The 19,720-nt window shown below is 36.0% G+C and overlaps 2 protein-coding genes and 1 pseudogene across 3 annotated transcripts; all 3 read right to left on the reverse strand.

Moving 5' to 3' along the window:
• Positions 1-2,133: 2,133 nt before the first annotated feature.
• Positions 2,134-6,797, reverse strand: LOC116131007 (F-box/LRR-repeat protein 10). 2 transcript variants are annotated; one of them, XM_031416674.1, is made up of 4 exons: positions 6,469-6,797; positions 5,113-5,318; positions 4,866-4,959; positions 2,134-3,913 (listed from the first exon to the last, which is right to left on the reverse strand). In XM_031416674.1, exons 1-4 carry the CDS (start codon positions 6,640-6,642, stop codon positions 2,474-2,476), a joined length of 1,914 nt encoding a protein of 637 aa, XP_031272534.1. In that variant the 5' UTR covers positions 6,643-6,797; the 3' UTR covers positions 2,134-2,473. The 2 variants fall into 2 exon arrangements, with proteins under 2 accessions (XP_031272534.1, XP_031272533.1); XM_031416673.1 differs by lacking the exon at positions 6,469-6,797 and adding an exon at positions 5,870-6,135.
• A 3,147-nt stretch (positions 6,798-9,944) lies between these two features.
• LOC116131009 (heterodimeric geranylgeranyl pyrophosphate synthase small subunit, chloroplastic-like) lies at positions 9,945-11,890 on the reverse strand. The gene is made up of 2 exons (XM_031416675.1): positions 11,401-11,890; positions 9,945-10,913 (listed from the first exon to the last, which is right to left on the reverse strand). The coding sequence occupies exons 1-2, from the start codon at positions 11,734-11,736 to the stop codon at positions 10,248-10,250; spliced, it is 1,002 nt and encodes a 333-aa protein (XP_031272535.1). The 5' UTR covers positions 11,737-11,890; the 3' UTR covers positions 9,945-10,247.
• Positions 11,891-14,763: 2,873 nt separating this feature from the next.
• LOC116131008 lies at positions 14,764-16,258 on the reverse strand (annotated as a pseudogene).
• Positions 16,259-19,720: the final 3,462 nt, after the last annotated feature.

The following is a 19,720-nucleotide window of genomic DNA, read 5'->3' on the forward strand; positions in this document are numbered from 1 at the left end:
TGGTAGCGATCGATTGAATATTCATCGTCGAAATTAGTTGAAAATCAGTTGAGAACAGAAAACTCTAGCTTTATGGCGATCGACAATCGATGAGAAATCAAGTATTGGAGTGAGAAAGGTTTTATAAAGAGAAGACCAAAGGTTCAAATTGTGGTGAAGGAGAAAGTTTTCGCCGCAGAAATTGACTTTGGATAGTAATGAAATATTAACTTTGGCTAGGAAAGTGATATTTTCCAATGTTCTGAAAACTAGACCGAGCCTTGACCCGATCAAGGCCCTGGTTCGTGGTTTGACCGGTTAAACCACTGGTTTAACTAGTGGTCCAAAAAGCTAAAAATCTTACAAAAATGCCCCTAAAACTTTTAGTCCCTACAGGTTTGAAATATAGCAAATACACCCCTACGATCTATTTGTGTTTTGACTTTTCAGCCAAATTTCAATTGATTTCGACGACCAAAATTCAGTTGATTCCAACGGCCAAAATTCAATCCGACACCACCATCTGAACCACCGTCCTCCACTCTACAAAACCCCTCTAACCCCAAAACTTGGCAGCCTTCTATTCGCTAGTCGCGACTCGCAAACACCGCCGTGATTGGGTTGATTTTTTCGGCCAAATTATGGCTTATTACGACTTTTAAAATTCAATCAAACACCACCACCTAAACCACCGACCTCCATTTTACAAAACCCCTCTAACCTTGGCACTTGATAGCCCCCCATTCGCAGACCGTGACTCCCATATTGGGTTGAATTTTCTGGCCAAATTCAGGCTTATTTCGGCATCCAAAATTCAATCCAACACTATCCCATGAACCACTGACCTCCATTCTACAAAAACCCTTTAACTCTAACACTTGGTAACCCTTTGTTTGCCAGTGATCAAATTAGAGATTTTGGTAAATAGTGAACTTGAAATTTCTGACCGGAAAAGAGGCCGATCAACAGTGGGACCAGTCTGGTTTTCATAACATTGATATTTTGAACTTTTTGGATAGGAAAGTGTCATTAAGACAAACCTTGGGTGGGAAATAGTCATTTACTCTTACTTTAAGTCAAACCTGAGGACAAAATTGTAATTTCCAAGCAAAGAGTTGTTTGTTCAAATTCATGAGGATGAATTTGAGGAAAGTTTGACAGGTGGATAGCAAAATCATGGGTAACGAGAGAAGGAAGATAATGGGGGTGCAAATGGGAGGGGACAACATCGCTATCTTGGGCACCCAGGAAGGGGTAAAGGTCAAAATGAGACTCAATTGTGGATGCCGTCAAGAAGCATTAAGAGAACAATACTTGGTGGGCATGCCACCAAGAACTCAGGATCACCAGACCATTTATCAACTTCCATTACGCAAAACACATTGTACATTGAGATACAAGATAATGTAACCTGGAAACTGCATTCACTACCACTTGTCTCCACAAACTTTGACATTCCTATTATTCTTCTGCATATTTTGAATATGTGATTTGTGACTATGGGTCAACTAGCTTTTCTTTGGAGAATCTTACAACAGTTTTTGAGACCGAGATCCATGTCATATGTCATGAGTTGAATGCTTTATATGCTAAAGAGAACCTATTTTTGTTTAATAGGAGATTGCATTATTCTCAACCTAATCACGTACATTCTCCCCCACTCAATCACTTAATTCCCTTGTCATGATCTGGCATGTACAAAATCAAAACTTCATTCTCGATTCCATGAGAATTTTTATGAAAGCCTTTCATTTGCTTCTCTTCGATGGAAGTTTGATTCTCCCAAATGTATCTTAATCTTTGACCTAATTCTTCTTCTGATGGTCGATTCAACCTCTGATAAAAAAGATATACCTTGGTTCTATTTCATCTCTTCAACAAGTTTAGTAATGAGCATAACGACTCTATTGTTCCAATGGAGTGAATAACCTATGATTGGCTTTTTGGGAAATTTCCAAAACAACGAAATCTTTCCATTTCTTATGTTCTACACCATCGTTAGCTAGTGCAACCTTTAATATAAAAATTGAAACTTTGTCAATTACTCAAAAACTAATCTATGAGTTGACACCTCATAAAACTAATCTATATCTACCGTAAGTTGGTGGCCTTGTGTCTTTCACAGCGTTCACTAATTGACGTTGAACTTCCGAGTAAGGGGAAGAATGAATTCTATATATCTGAAATCAGCCAGAAATCGGAGAATAATCGAAGTTACAATAGAATTTGATGTTTACTTAATACAATTCCCACAAGAAGTGCAACCAAATCCTATGAGAAATGTGGTTCAAATCCATCATTTTGTTGGACTACATTAGAGTTTTAAGACAAATATCATAGTTTCTAAATTACAACCACAGGTTTTGAGTTAAAAATAGTTACAAATTTTTGCATGTTCCCAACTAGCAAACAATTTAAAAGCAAACACACACACACACACACACACACACACACATATATATATATACACAGAGTGAAACCTTGCCTTGGAAGATCAATCCATCAGTTCAGCATCTGCCATCTCTTCATCAACGATGTCTAACTCTCCTCCTTCCAGAAGCCACTGTTCAAGTTCATCCACCTCATCGTAGTCATGCATGTACAAACCATCAGAATTATCCCACTGGTCAACCGCCAGCTCCTCACCACGCCACGCAACATGCAAGAATGGTCTATTTCTAGCTAAAGCATCCACAATGTCTCTATTTACACTCCCTGTCACTCCCAACCATCTCAACCTTGGAAAGTAAGGTTTCTTCAACCACCTGAATGCAAGTTGTGTAATGCCACCACAGTTGTAAAGGTCCAACAACCGTAAGTTACTACCATACCAGCTATTGTCATCAACCTGCATTGACGCTAAAGCCATGATTGAGGTGTCACCTATCAGTGGACATTGTCGCATCCGGAGTTCAGAAATTGGTACCCGACTTTTTGCAAGTGCCAGAATTCCATTATCTGATAGGTAGGGAAGATTTGATAGGTCCAATTCTTGCAACTGCAGTTTAGAAGAGCCGTCAAAAAGAGCAGAGATGCATTTGTCTGTAAGCCTCTTGCACCCTCTAACAGACAAGGAAATTAATGAACCTATGACTCCATATCTTAAATATGACATACCCACATCAGTTATATCAGATCCGTCCAACAACAAGATTCTCAATTGAGGAAGGAAGCTGATTGCTTGGAGGGCTTCATCCCCAAGGCTTCTGCAATCTCTCAAGTCAAGAGCTTTAAGAGCTATGTTGGTTGCCAAATTTCTTATTGCATTGTTGGTTAGAAGATAACACCATCTCAAGCTAACATGTGTTAATGACAGTGAGGTTGCAGTGATGTCATGGAAAACCAGATCGGTTAACTGGGTCCCATGAGACACTCTAAGCTTGTATAGGTTACAGCAAGAATGCAATAACGTCTTAAAACCTGTGTCTGTAACACGACAAAAGCCACCAAGACAAATGCTTTCCATCTTTGCACACTTATCAGCCATTAAAAGAATGCCAAGATCATTAACTCGTTTAAAATAGGTAAAGATGAATTCCTGGCTCCGTATGAGTGAGAGGTGTTTCAATTTCCCATGTGGATTAAGTTCCTGGAGGCCACAGTTGGTGAGGTCAAATGTGATTCTTGGTTCTATGAGAGGTGCATCCCGAAGATCCAAATATGTTAATGAGCTGAGACCTTGTGATATTGTACTAACCATAGTATCAGTAATATAGTCTACTTGAAGGCACAATTTCTGAATGCTTGGCAGTATGGGTGCTTGGATATTATTTGGTGATGGACGGGGTCCCAAATTTGGGCTAAGCAATTCAGTCACCATAACAGCAGATATGTAGCCAATCTCAAGTGATGTGAGTTTTGATGAAGCTAAAGCCCAAACTCGAGCAAAATTATGACGAAGAAATATTGAGATGTCAAACATTAGCATCAATGCCTACCAAAACAATAAAAATAAACATCAGATTGCATGTATTGGACAGTTTCAAAACGTCAAAGAAAACATAAAAACAAAAAAGACTGAAAAAAATAATACAGAAGAAAATAGAAAACATCAGCTACATAGGTTTTAGGAAACTTCAGTAAGTAGAATCCTTACATATTAGATAATATGCACAGAGCTGCTATCTATCATTCATTTGATAAAGGCCCATGGCCAAGGAGGAAACCAGCCACATAGTCCATCCAACTTGAACCACTCTTAATCATTACCATTCCTTCAAGTTCATGAATGTTTGTACAAACTATGGTAAATAAAGGGTTCAGTGAGGTAATCTAATCAACTTAAGCTTCAATATGATAAATTTAGATCAGCCTAGAACTTGAAATAACCAAGCACAGTGTTGCTTCATAGTATACTTCCCCCCACCCAAGGAAAAAGCCCAAACTAAACAGCTATTTCGACAGAAAACTGTCATTCATTTTCTCTACCCTATCAAAAGTTTAGAGCCAATACCAGATCGCCAATAGAAACATATTATACATGTAACAAAAGTGTTTAAAAATTTAAGTTAAAGTCTATGAAATGATTGTACATTTCTATATTACAACTTTCATCCACACACTATTAATGTGAGTCATAATTATCATGTAAATACAAACATGGCTACCTGATCAAAGACCGTTATTGGATGTGAAGTATAAACGATAACAAAGAAGAAGAGGAAGACTTAATAACAACAGATTCCCAATTATCAGTATACACAGTAACAATTTGCTTCCCTTTTGAAATAGATTAAAGCCGCATATCGGAGGCCGATAAATTTCAATGAATAAACCACATTAAATGGCTCTGAGATCAACTGATCCATGTAAAATATCCACCAAAACATTTCCTTATATATTTTTCAATACACTCTTTCCTATTTGTTTTAAAAACTAAGCCTTACTTCTAACTGAGTGCAATTTTTGAGCAACTCCTCCAAGTCAGAAATATGAATAGATCGCCCCCATTTTTCAGCAACTGAGCCCAAGCACAGAGACCTGAAGGAAATTTGACATAGAATCCAATAATGTTGCCGATTATATACAAATAAACACAATCACTTTACTATGAAATTATATGTTCTCAATCACATATATGTATAGCATGTAACTAGCATTATACGGGTAAAAGCGAATACATAAATGATATACCTGAGATCCTTGCATTTGCCTCCAATTTCACATAGCAATTTCCCACTAAAATCTGTGCAATTGTAAAGACAAAGCTCGTGCAGCGAAGGGCGAAGCATAAAATCAATGGCTGAATCATCAAGTTTTCCACAATCAACCTTTAGGCTCCTAAGAAAAGGATTTGGTGGTAACAAAGGCCTCATAATTTCCATTGACGGTGCAACATCCTTCAACATAAATCCACAAACAAACACTTCAGAACCAAATCACTTTCCCATTTCCTTATTTCAATAAATGAATATAATAGCATAACAGCCCTAACCTAACACAATCCATATAGATTGACAATCTTAAATTTTCTATTACTCAAAAGTCAAAATTTGGTTATCCCCTTACATTTCTCATCGTAATATACCAAAACTCCTGGGGTTTGCTAACGCATACTTCATTCGTCAGAAAAACAAATAAACAAAAGCAACCCGTATAAAAAAATGGAGAAGGGAAAAACACTAAAATATTATCCATTCATCTGGGTAGACTATCTTGAAATTTCTCCTCAATTATAACACAAAACCACAACTACCAATTACGCAAAAGTAAAAAATTTAACTTTTCCTTTACATTTCTCATCAAACATTCAAATAAACTTCAGGGATTTGCTCACACATGCTTTAATTTATCAAACAAACAAAAACAATCCACATAAATAAACCGACTAAAAATAAAAAGAGCAAACTTGATCACAAAAGAGCTTGAAGAAGAACATTGCAAAACTTACAAGAATCTGGAAGACGGAGAGAAAAGAGAGGATCTGAGAAACCCAGTCCTTGGACGTAGAACACGTGGCAGCAACGGAGCAGATCGAAGCCACATCAAGCTTGGTGATGATGGTACACAAGGCAGCCGGAGGAAGCTGATCCAGGGAGTACCTAAAGCTTTCATCGTTAGCCATTCTCAGAGAATGAGAATGGCTTTGCTTTCACTCAACTGGAGTGTGTTGGGATTGTGAATGATGGATGGAAGAAAGGATAATAAGTATTGACTGAGAGTNGTCAGAAAAACAAATAAACAAAAGCAACCCGTATAAAAAAATGGAGAAGGGAAAAACACTAAAATATTATCCATTCATCTGGGTAGACTATCTCGAAATTTCTCCTCAATTATAAAACAAAACCACAACTACCAATTACGCAAAAGTAAAAAATTTAACTTTTCCTTTACATTTTTCATCAAACATTCAAATAAACTTCAGGGATTTGCTCACACATGCTTTAATTTGTCAAACAAACAAAAACAATCCACATAAATAAACCGACTAAAAATAAAAAGAGCAAACTTGATCACAAAGAGCTTGAAGAAGAACATTGCAAAACTTACAAGAATCTGGAAGACGGAGAGAAAAGAGAGGATCTGAGAAACACAGTCCTTGAACGTAGAACACGTGGCAGCAACGGAGCAGATCGAAGCCACATCAAGCTTGGTGATGATGGTACACAAGACAGCCGGAGGAAGCTGATCCAGGGAGTGCCTAAAGCTTTCATCGTTAGCCATTCTCAGAGAATGAGAATGGCTTTGCTTTCACTCAACTGGGATCTGTTGGGATTGTGAATGATGGATGGAAGAAAGGATAATAAGTATTGACTGAGAGTTTGGCACATGTGAAGAGTGGCGTGCTGACGCTCAATTCTACGATGTTGTCTGGTTAATGCAATTGTAGCAGTTGACATGGTTAACTTTAGTTTGGAGTTCACTTTAACTTGTGTTTCTGTCCTTAGTTAGAGTTTGTGAATGGGCCAGGTGGGTTGGCCCAGCCCATTTTGTTGGATTAGATGAGACCCAATCCGAAATGAATCAGCCCATTTTGGCTGAGAAAATTTTATAACGTATATTTATTCGAAGCCTCACTGTCAAATATTGTTTGCTTCCTTTGGGCCTTGCTCTTCCTGGTCTTCACGATTTTGCCTTTGGGTTATGCCCAACACGCGTCTAATAGGTTGTGAAACCACATGCTATTTAATTAGCTTAACCCTCTCATTTTCAAGCGACGTGAGATGTCATAATTTAAATAATTTCAATTAACAAATAAAAAATAATAACTTTAAGTAATTTCGATTTTAAAATTTTAACCAAAACATTATAATCTATAATTGACCAATTTGCAGGAGAGAAATAATAACTTTAAAAAGAATAATAGTGGATGATAATAATATATTACATGAATGAAATAATACCAAACATATATGCATTAAAAATATAGTTTTACTAGTTCAAGTTAGATTTTCAATCTTAATTTGATTAAATCAATTTAATTTCAGAGTTTATAATCTAGGAAAATAACATTTATAATGATTTTATTGATTTATTGTAATAAATAAAAATATCAAATGATTCATTATACATATATAACATATATATTATGTATTCACATAAAATTACGGATAATAGCATATTATGTATAATGTATAATGCATATGATACAATATAGAGTTGGGGTGGGGTTGGGTGGAGACATTTTGGGGTGGGGGAAAGATTAACCTCGTCTCTGAAATCGAGGATTGCTTTTATGCCAAAACCGCTCCTAATTTATTCGGAGAATCCCTGTCTCGTTCGGGCTGGGGCAAGGAATGTGCCCATCCCGAGGCCCAAAACAGATAATATTTGACAGTTGGGCCAAGGTGTTTCATAAATCTCCTTCAAATACATACGAATTTTTTTTGATCAACCATTCTTTATCAAATACTTATTGTAGATGGCACTCTAAATTCATTATAGCTATAAAACATAACAAACAAATTCATAAACCAATTGAGAAACAAAGTAATTGAAATTGATGAAAAAGACCCAACTCAAAATAATGATCTAAGTAAGAACAATGGAACCAACTTAAAAAGACCCAACACATAGGTGTATTGCTTCAAGTTTGGAATTAATAAGTTAATTAAAAATTGTAGGAACTAGATTTAGGTTAATGAAACTTGAGTGAAAAGGTTTTGTAAAAGAAATTAAAATATATTTAAGGGTGATTTATGTAATTTAAAATCACTATTAAATTATAACTAGAATTTATTACTAATATGGGCTTACCTAACTAATTATTAGGGCTTGAATAACAACACTCTTATTCGAATAACTTCCCTAGTTTTGATGTTACTTTGACAATTAGTAGACTTGGCAAAACGGACGGGTGGGTCGGGTATGAACATAAAACAAGTCGATCTAAATAGGCTCTAAAAATTAGACTCGGACCCTATCCTATACCGGTATGAGTGGACCCACGAGTACCCATACTGTTCACTCATGTTTTAAATTTTGATAGGTACACCCCCACAATATTTTCGTTTTGTACAATCACACACCCACAATCAACTCCTGCTCTAATTCTTCCAAAAGCGATGATTCTTACAACAATGAACTGGAGTAATCCCATTTGATAAGCGATGATTCTTCCAAATACATCATCTGCAATTAGGAGCAGAATTAGATCAACGTATGCAGCCGAAAGGTTGTAAAGTATTAGATAGTATAAAAAATGCTCTTCATACAGCATCACAATATCTTCACAACAATAATAACACTCATGAAACATTTCAATGATACAGAAAATGCTATCATTTCTGCTATTACTTTTATTATTTTTTCCCTTCTTAAAATTTTAAGAATCCTTCCTAACTGTAGTGACACAGCCAAAAATATAACAGGGAGACTACCCAATCGATACTTACCCAATCTCACATTTGCTAACACTACACTTACACCCGACCAATTAGGGAGGATGTTGTTAGTTTTTGAAATTAAGGGGGTGAAATGTTTTATGCCAAAGATAGGGGTGACAGCGTAATTTATCCGATTTGGTATTTATATTTCTTGCACTTTATCTAAGTGGCTTAAATATCCAAGTTGTTTTTTTTTTTTTTTTTTAAAGAAAAATTCTTTTGCTTATATTTTTTTTATTAAAATTTTTACTCTATTAACTTAATTCTTGTGAATATGGTGTTTTTCAAAAGACAATGCATTTAGAAAATAGAGAACACGTTTTCAAAAGTCAAAAAGTTTTTTGCATACCCACATGAACCACAATAGAGCGAACCATTAATAAGCACACACATCTCTTTCTCTTGATTAGTTGTTCACACGTAAGATGAATATATCATACAATCAATTAAAATATGTTACAGTATATCGTAACATATGATATAAACAAGTCACATAGACGTTAAGTAAATGTAGGTACCAAATATTTTTGTTATTGTTGAGTAAATATAAACCTTCCCACGCTATAGTTAGTCAGGTGATTAATTCATGGTCTCAAATCACCAATCTTGCCATTTATGGGCTGTCAAAAACAATATGAAAAAGGTACATGGTTTGTTGAATTTTACATATGTAGGAAAATATCATTTAACAACCAAGTGTTAAAATTCATGGCATAAGGACCTACCAATTAGTATGTCGTGTAAAACATCTACGTATTTATTGAATTTAAGCCTTGTCTATGCAAGTCTTCAACTTACTAGTACAAATACTTCGTGTGAAACATTTTACATATTCATTGTATTTAAGCTTTGTCCTTGGAAGTCTTCACCTTACTAGAACAAGCCGTCACCGGCAAGGCAAGTATCATGTGCACTGATGTGACCATTTCCTAATTACCAAATAGAGATATGATCTAAAGATTGATAATCGAAGATTGCGCTGACGTGTTAACGCTCCCTAATAAGATATAGCTATTCCTCCATGGCACACTAGCATTGAACCGAACTGCAGCGGAGGAGAGCTTTTGCCTTCATACTTTATGTCGGAAAGAAAGGACTACTAAAACAACAAAAGAGGCTTAATGGCATTAAGAGATCAGGAGACAAGAACAAAATAATCTTGAATTGCTTGTTATCATTCATTATTCCTCTTAACTTTAAGCAACAGACTTACAATGTTGAAGAACAGCTACAAACATTCAACTAGATACAATTACAAAGCTTGACATCTCCATTTTCAATGGAAAAACATTCTTTATGAGCCGGCTTTAATGATTCAAACGTGTACTATGTATCAAACTCTGAGAGTATTCACTGCACTCAACACTGCCGAAAATCCTTAATGAACTTAAAACAATAATATTCAGCCCCTTCTCAGCAGTGTGATGCACAAAGAAAACTGTATCAACTTGAATCACCAACAGAAAATCCTCTATCGGCAGCATAATCCACAAAGCTATAAAGTGGCACCACTTTCTCACCGTACTTCTCGAACCCATCCAATTCCTTCTTAGCTTTGGTTCTAAGTTCCTCAGCCACCTCCATAGCCTTGTCAACGCCATAGACAGCAACATAACTCTTCCCCTTCTTTTTTGTTTTCTCTTCATCTTCCTCACTCTGTGTTTTCGCATCCAACAAATCATCAACCACTTGATACAATACCCCAACAGCTCTTCCATACCTCCTCAATTTCTGCACTTCATCATCTTCTGCACCAGCCAACAATCCTCCACACACTGCAGAGCACTCACCCATTTCACCGAATTTTTTCTCTTGCACAAATTCAACAGAATTAGGCCCACCTTCAATATCAAGGAACTGCCCGGCAGCCATGCCAGTTGATCCCACAGCACGGGCGATCTCAGCAATCACACGAAGGATGCAGGTTTCAGGTACAAGGTCAGAGGGTGTGTGGGATACAATGTGTTCATATCCAAGAGGGAAGAGTGCATCCCCAGCAAGGATAGCCATGTCAACGCCATAAATTGTGTGGTTTGAGGGTTGGCCCCGGCGTGATGGGTCATCATCCATACAGGGAAGATCATCATGAATCAATGAAGCAGCATGGACCTGTTAAACAAAATTTTTTAATTAGACCGCTTCTACTTCAACTGTGATTCAATTCTCAAGAGCAGAGAATTCAAAGCAATTTTTGCCTTTAAACCAACAGAATGATTTCAGAATGTATGCAAACAGATTCCTTCTGCCCCACTGGGTTGAGAATTGACACTGGTATGCAATGCAAAATTCCAAATCTAACATTCACTTTTTGTTTGCTAACAAACTAATCAGAGAATATATATAACAAATATAAAAATAGACATTGTACCTACAATCTGATGACACAAAACTTTTTAAATGTTGACATAACTCATTTATATCAAGATTCTCAGGTCAAATAATGCCTTAATTTTATGATAACATAGTAAACCATCACAGTCAAAATTGAAATTTTAACAAGAATTAAAAGTAAAAAAATAAATAAACTTTACCAAAAAATAAGAAATAAAAGATTCAATTCAACTCCAAAGAATATCTGAAGTAAAGAGAGTCGAACCATTTCAAGAGCACAAGCAGTGGGAAAGGCAGCAAGGCGATTACCACCAAAGAGCTCACAAGCCGCCACACACATGACAGGTGGCGCCCTTTTGGCACCTTTGGCCAGGACGGAGTAGCGCATGGCTTCATAGATTCCTTCTGGGTACTTAATCGGGATTGCTTGGTCCAACTTTTGGTCAATCTCCGCAATAAGTTTTGTCCAGTAAGTCTTTAAATCGAACTGGGTCGATCTTTGCTGCTTTCCGGACACCGAAACAGAACAACACCGAACTACCGAAAGTCTTCTTGGGAGGAAAACACCTGGTGGGGTTGTTGATATTACTGTTGAAAACATCGTAATTTGTTTTGTGAACCTGGGACGTGAAAGTGAGATTCAATGGTGGAACCGTGGAAATTCATATAGCGAATGAATGCGGAGTGGGCGTAATAGGTAGCGCAAAAGAGATGACTGAACTTGGAAACTTTGAGTTTGATAAGGTACACGTGCCGCTCGGTATTTGTCGTACAGGTATTGGTTTCATACTTGTGCTATGATTCTCCGGTACTCAAGAAGTCATTTTCCAAGATATATGGGCCACCATGTAATTATCCCTCATTCTGATGATTTTTGATATTTAATTACCAACAAAATCTACATTTTAAAATATTAAAATATGGTTTAAAGCGAAAATTCCTTAGTATATGGTAAAAGGTAAAGCCTCACTAAATTTAGCCTTAGGCAAAATTCTAGGTTCGAGTCTCCCTTGTGACTGTCTTTGGGGGCGGGATGAGGTCGGAGTTCAGTTTCCTTGTAAACTCCAATAGTTAAATTTAAAAAAAAAAAAAAAAGAAAAAAAAAAAAAAAAGAGGAAAACCAGTAAAGTGAATTCAGTATTGGGGTGATCAATTAAAAAATCATCATATGTTTTCTTTAAAAATATATGTATTATAACATATAAATGGCAATTTATTAAGGAGCCACCTCAGCCGAACACTTTCTTTGTTAAGATAACAATTTTTGACTCCACATAGACATCATGTAAAAAGTTCTTTTTTTTATTTTTTTTATTTTTTGTTTTACATATATGCGTTTATTTTATTATTTTGAATAGTATTTTTGAAATATTATTATTAAGTTGAGTTGGGTTATTATTACGAAGTAAAATTCAAAAATTAACCAAAAAACCCTTAGGTTTGTTAATTTAGCTAAACATCCCCAATAATAAAAAGTTTATAAATCGACAAAAATACCTCCACCCATCTATAGTTGCTAGATTTCGGCCACCACCGCCAAAATCTTCTTTCATTGCGTATGACCGACTAGATTTGGCTGGTTGTGCATCGCTATGACCTTTTTCCAACCAAAACCACCACAGATTTGGTCGGAAAAAGCCAAATCTATAGTCGAATCTCGCTTTTGATGGTCAGATCTGGCCGTCAATGACGACCAAAGATATGGTCAACATTGAATGTCAACGACGACCATACATTAGCCGCTATTGACGGCTAAATGTGGCCAAAGTTATAGCTGTCAACGACCAGATCTTTGACCATGGATCTAGTCTTTTTCGGCCAGATCCAGTCGGTAGTGCGCTATTACGCTAGATTTCGGCCACCTTCCGGTAGTGGTTGTCGAAATCTGACAAATGTGAGTGGCTGTGAGTGTTTTTGTTGATTTATAAAACTTTTTTGTTGGAGGTATTTAGTTAAATTAATAAATCTACAGAGGTTTAAAATAGTTGAATATTATAGGATATGATTTTGAGAATAGGGAAAAACATGCCGTTTGGTTCACTATTGGATAGTTTTTAGAATAATATTTTGAAAAAAAGTTAAATTGGGTGGGTATTACGATGTAGAATTTTGAAAATTAATATAAATACCCCTATGTTTATTTATTTACTAAACATCCCTATAATAAAATATTCAAAGTTAACAAAAACACCCTTAATCCACTTAAAAATATGGACAGTCGGCTACCACCGCCAGAGGTTGGCCAAAGTTGCCTTACCGGTATATGACCAGCTCGATTTTGTTGGTCATGCGCCGATATGACTTTTTTCGGCCAAATCCACCATGGATCTGGCTGGAAAAGGCTAGATCTACGGCTAGATTTAGCCATTAATAGCCAGATCTAGCCGCATTTGGTCGCTAATGACGACCAAAGATACGGCTGTCGTTAATGGTCAACGACGACCATAACTTGGCCGTTGTTGACGACTGTCTATGGTCACAGATCTGGTCGTTAACGGCTAGATCTTTGGTCGTAGATCTAGCATTTTTTAGCCAGATCTACTGAAAATGCTAGATCAGCACATTACTGGTAAGATTCAGCCGGTAGTGTGTCATTACACCAGATTTCTGCCAGCTTTCGACAGTGGTGGTCGAAATATAATAAATTTGGGTTATTAGAGTGTTTTTGTCAACTTTTAAAATTTTTTTAAGAGTTGTTTAATTAAATTAATAAATTTAGGGGATTAAAGGAAATTGAATAATTTAGAAAACCATTTTGAAAAAAGATTAAATAAAATTAACTTTTTTAAAAAACTTTTGAGAATAGTTTTTTAATATGTGAACCAAGCGGAGCCGCGTTATTTTAGAATAGGAGTAGACGAACAAACGCAGGTGAGTCAGTATCTTGGCGGCAGACTGACTGACTGAGTCACCTCAAATAATGGGTGTAGGACCGATGTTTTAAGGACTATAATTTTTGTGTTGGTTAAAGAGTATGATTCTAAGTTCTAAGTTCTAACATTATTTTCTCTAATTTAATGAGTTGAATGTGACCACTTTAACATTTGTGAAATGATTGTATATAGACTTCTAAAATATGAATAACTGTTGGTCAAATTCTTAGGATTCATGATATAATTAGAGAGTCCGTCTCTGTATTTCCTATATATTAGAAAAATGAAACAATATTTAATATAGAGGACGAGTTTTATTTTAATAAAATTATTAATGCCAAAATTAAAATAAAAAACTAAAAAAAAAAAAGAAAAGAAAAAGAAAAAGGAAGGCATGTAAAGGCCTTATATTCTATTCTCATATGGAAAACCTGGAAAGATCCAGGAAGACACTTATACCCCGTTAGTATTGAACATTATTAACTTTTGCGCAGGTTAAACTAGACTTTTATATATTGAAAAAAAAATTATATAAGAAATTTTCAAAATAAAAATATCCTTTCACAAGTAAAAAAATTAAAATTGTTTTCAATTACAAACTAACTACATAAGAACCTGAGAGCTTTCCTCCCTTTTGACCTTGCCTTTCAAATCACAAATCAAAATTTCCAAAGTCACAAACCAAAAATGCCTACTCGAATAGCCAAAAAAAAAAAAAAAAAAAAAAAAAAAAAAAGAACTAAAGAACAAAGTAATACAACAACAACAATAACCATCAGTGAGTTACTTGATGGTAAAGAGTTTGAATCCTTTTAGACACTAATAGGGATGACTACTGGCCGATAGTTCTTGTGCCCTAGACCGAACACTCCTCATGATAAAAAAAGAAATAATACACCAATATTTGCCGGCCAGCCGAAACCTTCAAATTAAAAGATACAATTATTATATAAATCTTGCAACCAAGAACATAACAAAACCCAACTGGGAGCAGGGCAATAGCCACCATTACATTACTACAACAAAGGATAATTAACTGATAGTCTTAATTGACCCTAATTAATAGGGTGATTAATTAAGGAAAAGCTTCTATAACAGATTGAACTGCACGAATAGGCTTAACATTATATCTGCTAAATCCTGCCTGCCCAAGAACATAATCCCATTCCTTCAAGGTTCTCTCTTTGCCTTTGTTAGTGTGAGCCATCATCACCATGTCTAGCATCAATCTCACAAACTTTACTTGTCCCTTTCTTCTCTTCTTCTTCTTCTTCAATAATCGTTTCAACTAATATCACCTTCCCTTTCTCCTTTGGAATCGATTCTCTGCATTTCTTAAGGATTTGGATGCACTCATCATCCTCCCAATCATGCAAAACTTGCTGCAGTATAAAAAATAATTTACATATTAATCAAACTGATAAGATCTAAATTAATTTATCAAAATCAATACCAATTACCATGATGAAAACAGCGTCCACATGGGAACACTTTGAAACATGTCACCCTCCACATGCTCAACTCCATGCCACTCTTGATCTGCAGCACACACAACATAGGAAGATCAAAGTTATCCCTCTAATCCTGGAAAACCTTTCACCAACAACCCTAAAGCCGTCCCATTCCCGCCACCAACATCAACCAAGCTCCCATCCCATCAAAAACCTCAGGACAACCTTCAATAACCGCAGGCACTGTTCCTCTAGCCATACAGCCTTGCATCATTCAAGAGCTTGCTGTGACCTCATCCACCGCCGTATAGCTCCACAACCTTCCCATGAGCCGTCTCGAAGTGATTCTTCTTTCGCGAGCACGCGAGCGCCTAGGCGATGCCACGGTGCCAGATCACTGGGCTCTCCAGAAGAAAAAAGCTACCAGGCTGTTATGTCCTTGTGTCAACAAACGGTGAGACATAGGTGTTTGTTCAAAGGCTATGGAGCCGTGGCTGGTGGGCGTCTCTTTGACGAGATGTGAACTAGAAACTGCTTATACGGTGAAGGGAGGAAGGTGCGCAATTGAGAGATGATGATAACTCAGAAAGTGTCATGGGGCCTCCGTGGTTTTCAATGGCTTCAGCTATGCCGAGCTCTATGGCACATTTCACTACTGCAATTTTCAGAAACCCGAATGTATAATTCCAGATTTCTAGTTCTTCTTCCTCTTCCATTATGGCCCCTCTTTGTGTTAACTCCATCTCTCTCTCTCTCTCTCTCTCTCTCTCTCTCTCCCTTTGTGTGGAAGTGTAGGCAGTTTTATTATGGTGATTGAAGCTCTCGATGTAACCATGTATATATAGCAATAAAATGGAGGACTGAGTGGCTATCACTGAGATTTGATGACATGGTAAAGCTAATATTTTATGATTACTTTAAAGATATTTAAACAAATTTATTTGTGATTGGTTCAGCTTCCAATATTAAAAAGAACACATGAAAAAAATGAGTAAATTGTGTAAGTACTTTTTTTTTTTTTTTTTTTTAAACGAAGGTGTCGGCCCCTAATTATCGGGAGAGAGTGTTGTTACATTATAGGGGTATTTGAATCATATAATTTTTTTTTTTTATCTTAGTAATAAGATTATCGGAAAAAAAGATTACCTTGTAGATTATTGGATTTAAATTATTATTATGCTTAGTTCAATTGAGATGTATTAATAATTAATGTGCTTGGTTGACAGTAATAACAGATGTCCCGAAATACCTTTTAATAAAATGCCTTTTAGATGATTACTAGATGTAAATAATTAAGGGCTTGTTTGTTTTATTATTTGAAACCTTATTCTTTATCCTATTCCCAGAATACTTATTTGTTTAATTATTTTGGGAAATACTATTCTATTTTTTTAATTACTTTTAGACCCCTTAAGTTTATTAACTTAATTAAACACCCCTAGAAAAGAAAAGTTTAAAAATTAACAAAAATAACCCCACTCACCCATAGTTGCAAGATTCTGGCAACCACCGTCAGTGGTGGTCAGAATCTGTCACAACGGCCTAAAAACGGTCGAAAAAGGTCGTTTATTCACCGATCTGGCTGAAAAAGGCTAGATTTGGCCGTCAGCGACGGTCAACGATGGCCAACTCTTTGACCATATCTGACGGCCAGATATGGCCTTTTTCGGCCGTCGACGACCAGATCTGGCCTTAGATCTGTTCTTTTCCGGCCAGATCCATGGTGGATTTGGTCGGAAAAGGCCAGATCGGTGAATAAATGGCTAGATTTGACCACTCTGAGTCGTTACGACAGATTCTAACCAGATTCCAGTGCTGGTGGCCGGAATCTGGCACTGTGGTGGTGAGGGTGTTTTTGTCATTTTATAAATTGGGTGTTTTGTAATTATTAACCAAGCCAAGGATATTTTCGTCTGCATAATATACTGTTTAGGGGCAAGATTGGATAGAAATTATGATTACCCGGTAACGTTTTAATAATAGCCCCCCATGAGGTACAAATATTCCCGATAATTTACCCCCCTTTGAGCACGGTAATCTGCTAAATTAAACAAATATTACCCTTGTTAAAAAATTTAAACTCGATCCAAACGGGCCCTAAAGATATTTATAAAAATTTAATTGTGATTGGTTTAGCTTCCATTATTGACAAAAATATCGTATTTGTATAATAGCCAAGTTGCCAAAGTCTTAATTCTTTACAGATATTTAAACAAATTTAATTGTGTTTGGATTCATTATTGAAAAGAATAACACATGAAAAAAATGGGTAAATTGTGTAAGTACTTTTTTGTTTTTTAACAAGGTGTTCAGACCACTAATCCTCATGAGAGATTAATACAGTAACCCATCGTTATTGTCCTCCACTTAAATCGAGGATGCTCAGATAGAAAATCAAAATTGAGACTGTACGCCTATCTACATTATCCTTAATTCACTCTAACCATTTAGACTATCCACGGAAAAGTGTGTCAGTACTTTAACAATATATAAAATTTGCTTTCATCCAATGAAAGAAAAGAAGTGAAAATTTTCAAACACAAACGCCGATATCATCACAATCACAAAAAAATTTACATGGGACAATCTTATAATGTCATTAGGTTGACATGGTGAAACATCTGATAGCAAAATGACATATATTGTTAATTTTCATAACCATTCATTATGGTGGTGGTTACTATGAAAGATAAAAGGATAATTATTGATCAACCATGATGATAGGTGGACAAAAGAAAAAAATTTGGCATATATGCGACAATACATGTCACTATGTCATTTAACGGTCTCACTTAGGAGTGAAATCGAGTCGAGTCGAGTCGAATATCTGGTAAATCTAACTCGACTCGATTATTACAATACCAAGTTTGAGTTCGAGTTCGAGCTTGAGAAATCAAGTCCGAACTCGGTACTTGAAATTAGAAATCGAGTTCGTAGAATTTAGATTTAGTCGAGTTTTAGTTCCAACTCAATTTTTAGCTCATCTAAAAGGGGTGGATTTGCAAATTTTATAACTTTTAAATTATATATGACTCGTATTACTTTAAAAACTATCAACTTAACCATCAAGTTTGAAAATACTCACAAACATATCGACTTAATTTCTACTATGATCAAACTCAACTCGATTAACTACTCGAACTCGAACTTGACTCGACTAATGCTGAGCCGAGTTCGAGCCAACATCGAGTCGAGTTAAGTAGCTCGTGAGCAGCTCGACTCAATTTTCACCCCTTCGTGTTAACTAGATGATGTGGTATGTAACACCCACAGTGAGGTAATTTATTTATGCTATAATACCCTTAGTTTTGCTTGTTTTAAAGTGAAAGATTGAAAAATTGGAAATTGCAGACTTCGCCGCGACAAAGGAGTTTTGTCGCCGCAGCATTGTACACACTGCCTAAATCGAGTTCTTAGAATTGCCGTCTTCGCCGCGGCAAGGAAGAAAGTTCGCCGTAGTGACGTACTCTCTGGAATGCTTTGCTGAGGTGAAGAAAAATTTTCGTCGGGGCAAAGATTTGTTGGAATTTTTGAGGAAATTCTAGAAAACTTGCTTAAGGGCAAAATGGTCATTCCACTCAGAATTAGTTGAAAGTGTGGGGAGTGAAAAGTAGTAGAATTTCATGGAGAATGCAATGGAAATGAGGACATAATTGTAATTGACTAAAGGATAAAGATGGAATTTCATAGAAAGTACAAGGGCAAAATGGGAAAGTATAAGTAATAAATGAGATTTTAAGGGTTCAAGAATTGAAAACCCTGCCATTCTCTACCCCTCACATGCCACTTTCATCCCCAAATTCTCTCAATTTCTTCATCAAATTTCTAAGGCAATTTAGAGGATTTTTGGTTAGATTTTGGTAGATATTCAATCCTAAGCGTCCAAAGGTAAGAATTATTGCAATAAGATGTGAGATTAATTTTTTAAGTGTTGAATTCTTATAGTTTATATGCTTAGGGTTTAAGAAGAAAAGGAAGTATACCAAAGAGATAGATTCTAGTGTGGAACTACTCAAAGTCAAGGTAAGTAAATCCAACTCTAGTCATGATTTGAGCAAGAATTGTGTAGAGAAAGTTTTATATGTATTTATATGCTTGATTGTTGATGGAATTGATGATGATTCATGGTTAGAATTCCACCATGAGAAGTGATAATTGTGTTTATAGTAATTGATGGAAGTTTGGATGAGTTAAGAAAGAATTTGAGTAGAGTTATGGAGTGTATTTTCCTGGCCAGGTTTGAAGTTGTTTTTATGAAGCT

The sequence above is a fragment of the Pistacia vera genome, unplaced genomic scaffold, assembly GCF_008641045.1.
Source record: "Pistacia vera cultivar Batoury unplaced genomic scaffold, PisVer_v2 Contig227, whole genome shotgun sequence".
NCBI classification, from domain to species: domain Eukaryota; kingdom Viridiplantae; phylum Streptophyta; class Magnoliopsida; order Sapindales; family Anacardiaceae; genus Pistacia; species Pistacia vera.

Bases quoted from the DNA above. Each gene is read 5' to 3' on its own strand.
- LOC116131007 (XM_031416674.1), bottom strand. From the start codon at position 6,642: ATGGCTAACGATGAAAGCTTTAGGCACTCCCTGGATCAGCTTCCTCCG. The intron at 4,960-5,112 runs GTATATCATTTA...AATTTCCTTCAG, and splicing joins GGCAAATGCAAGGATCTCAG to GTCTCTGTGCTTGGGCTCAG. The intron at 3,914-4,865 runs GTAAGGCTTAGT...TTGTTTTGGTAG, and splicing joins AAAATTGCACTCAGTTAGAA to GCATTGATGCTAATGTTTGA.
- LOC116131009 (XM_031416675.1), bottom strand. From the start codon at position 11,736: ATGTTTTCAACAGTAATATCAACAACCCCACCAGGTGTTTTCCTCCCA. The intron at 10,914-11,400 runs GTTCGACTCTCT...TTTGTTTAACAG, and splicing joins CTGCTTGTGCTCTTGAAATG to GTCCATGCTGCTTCATTGAT.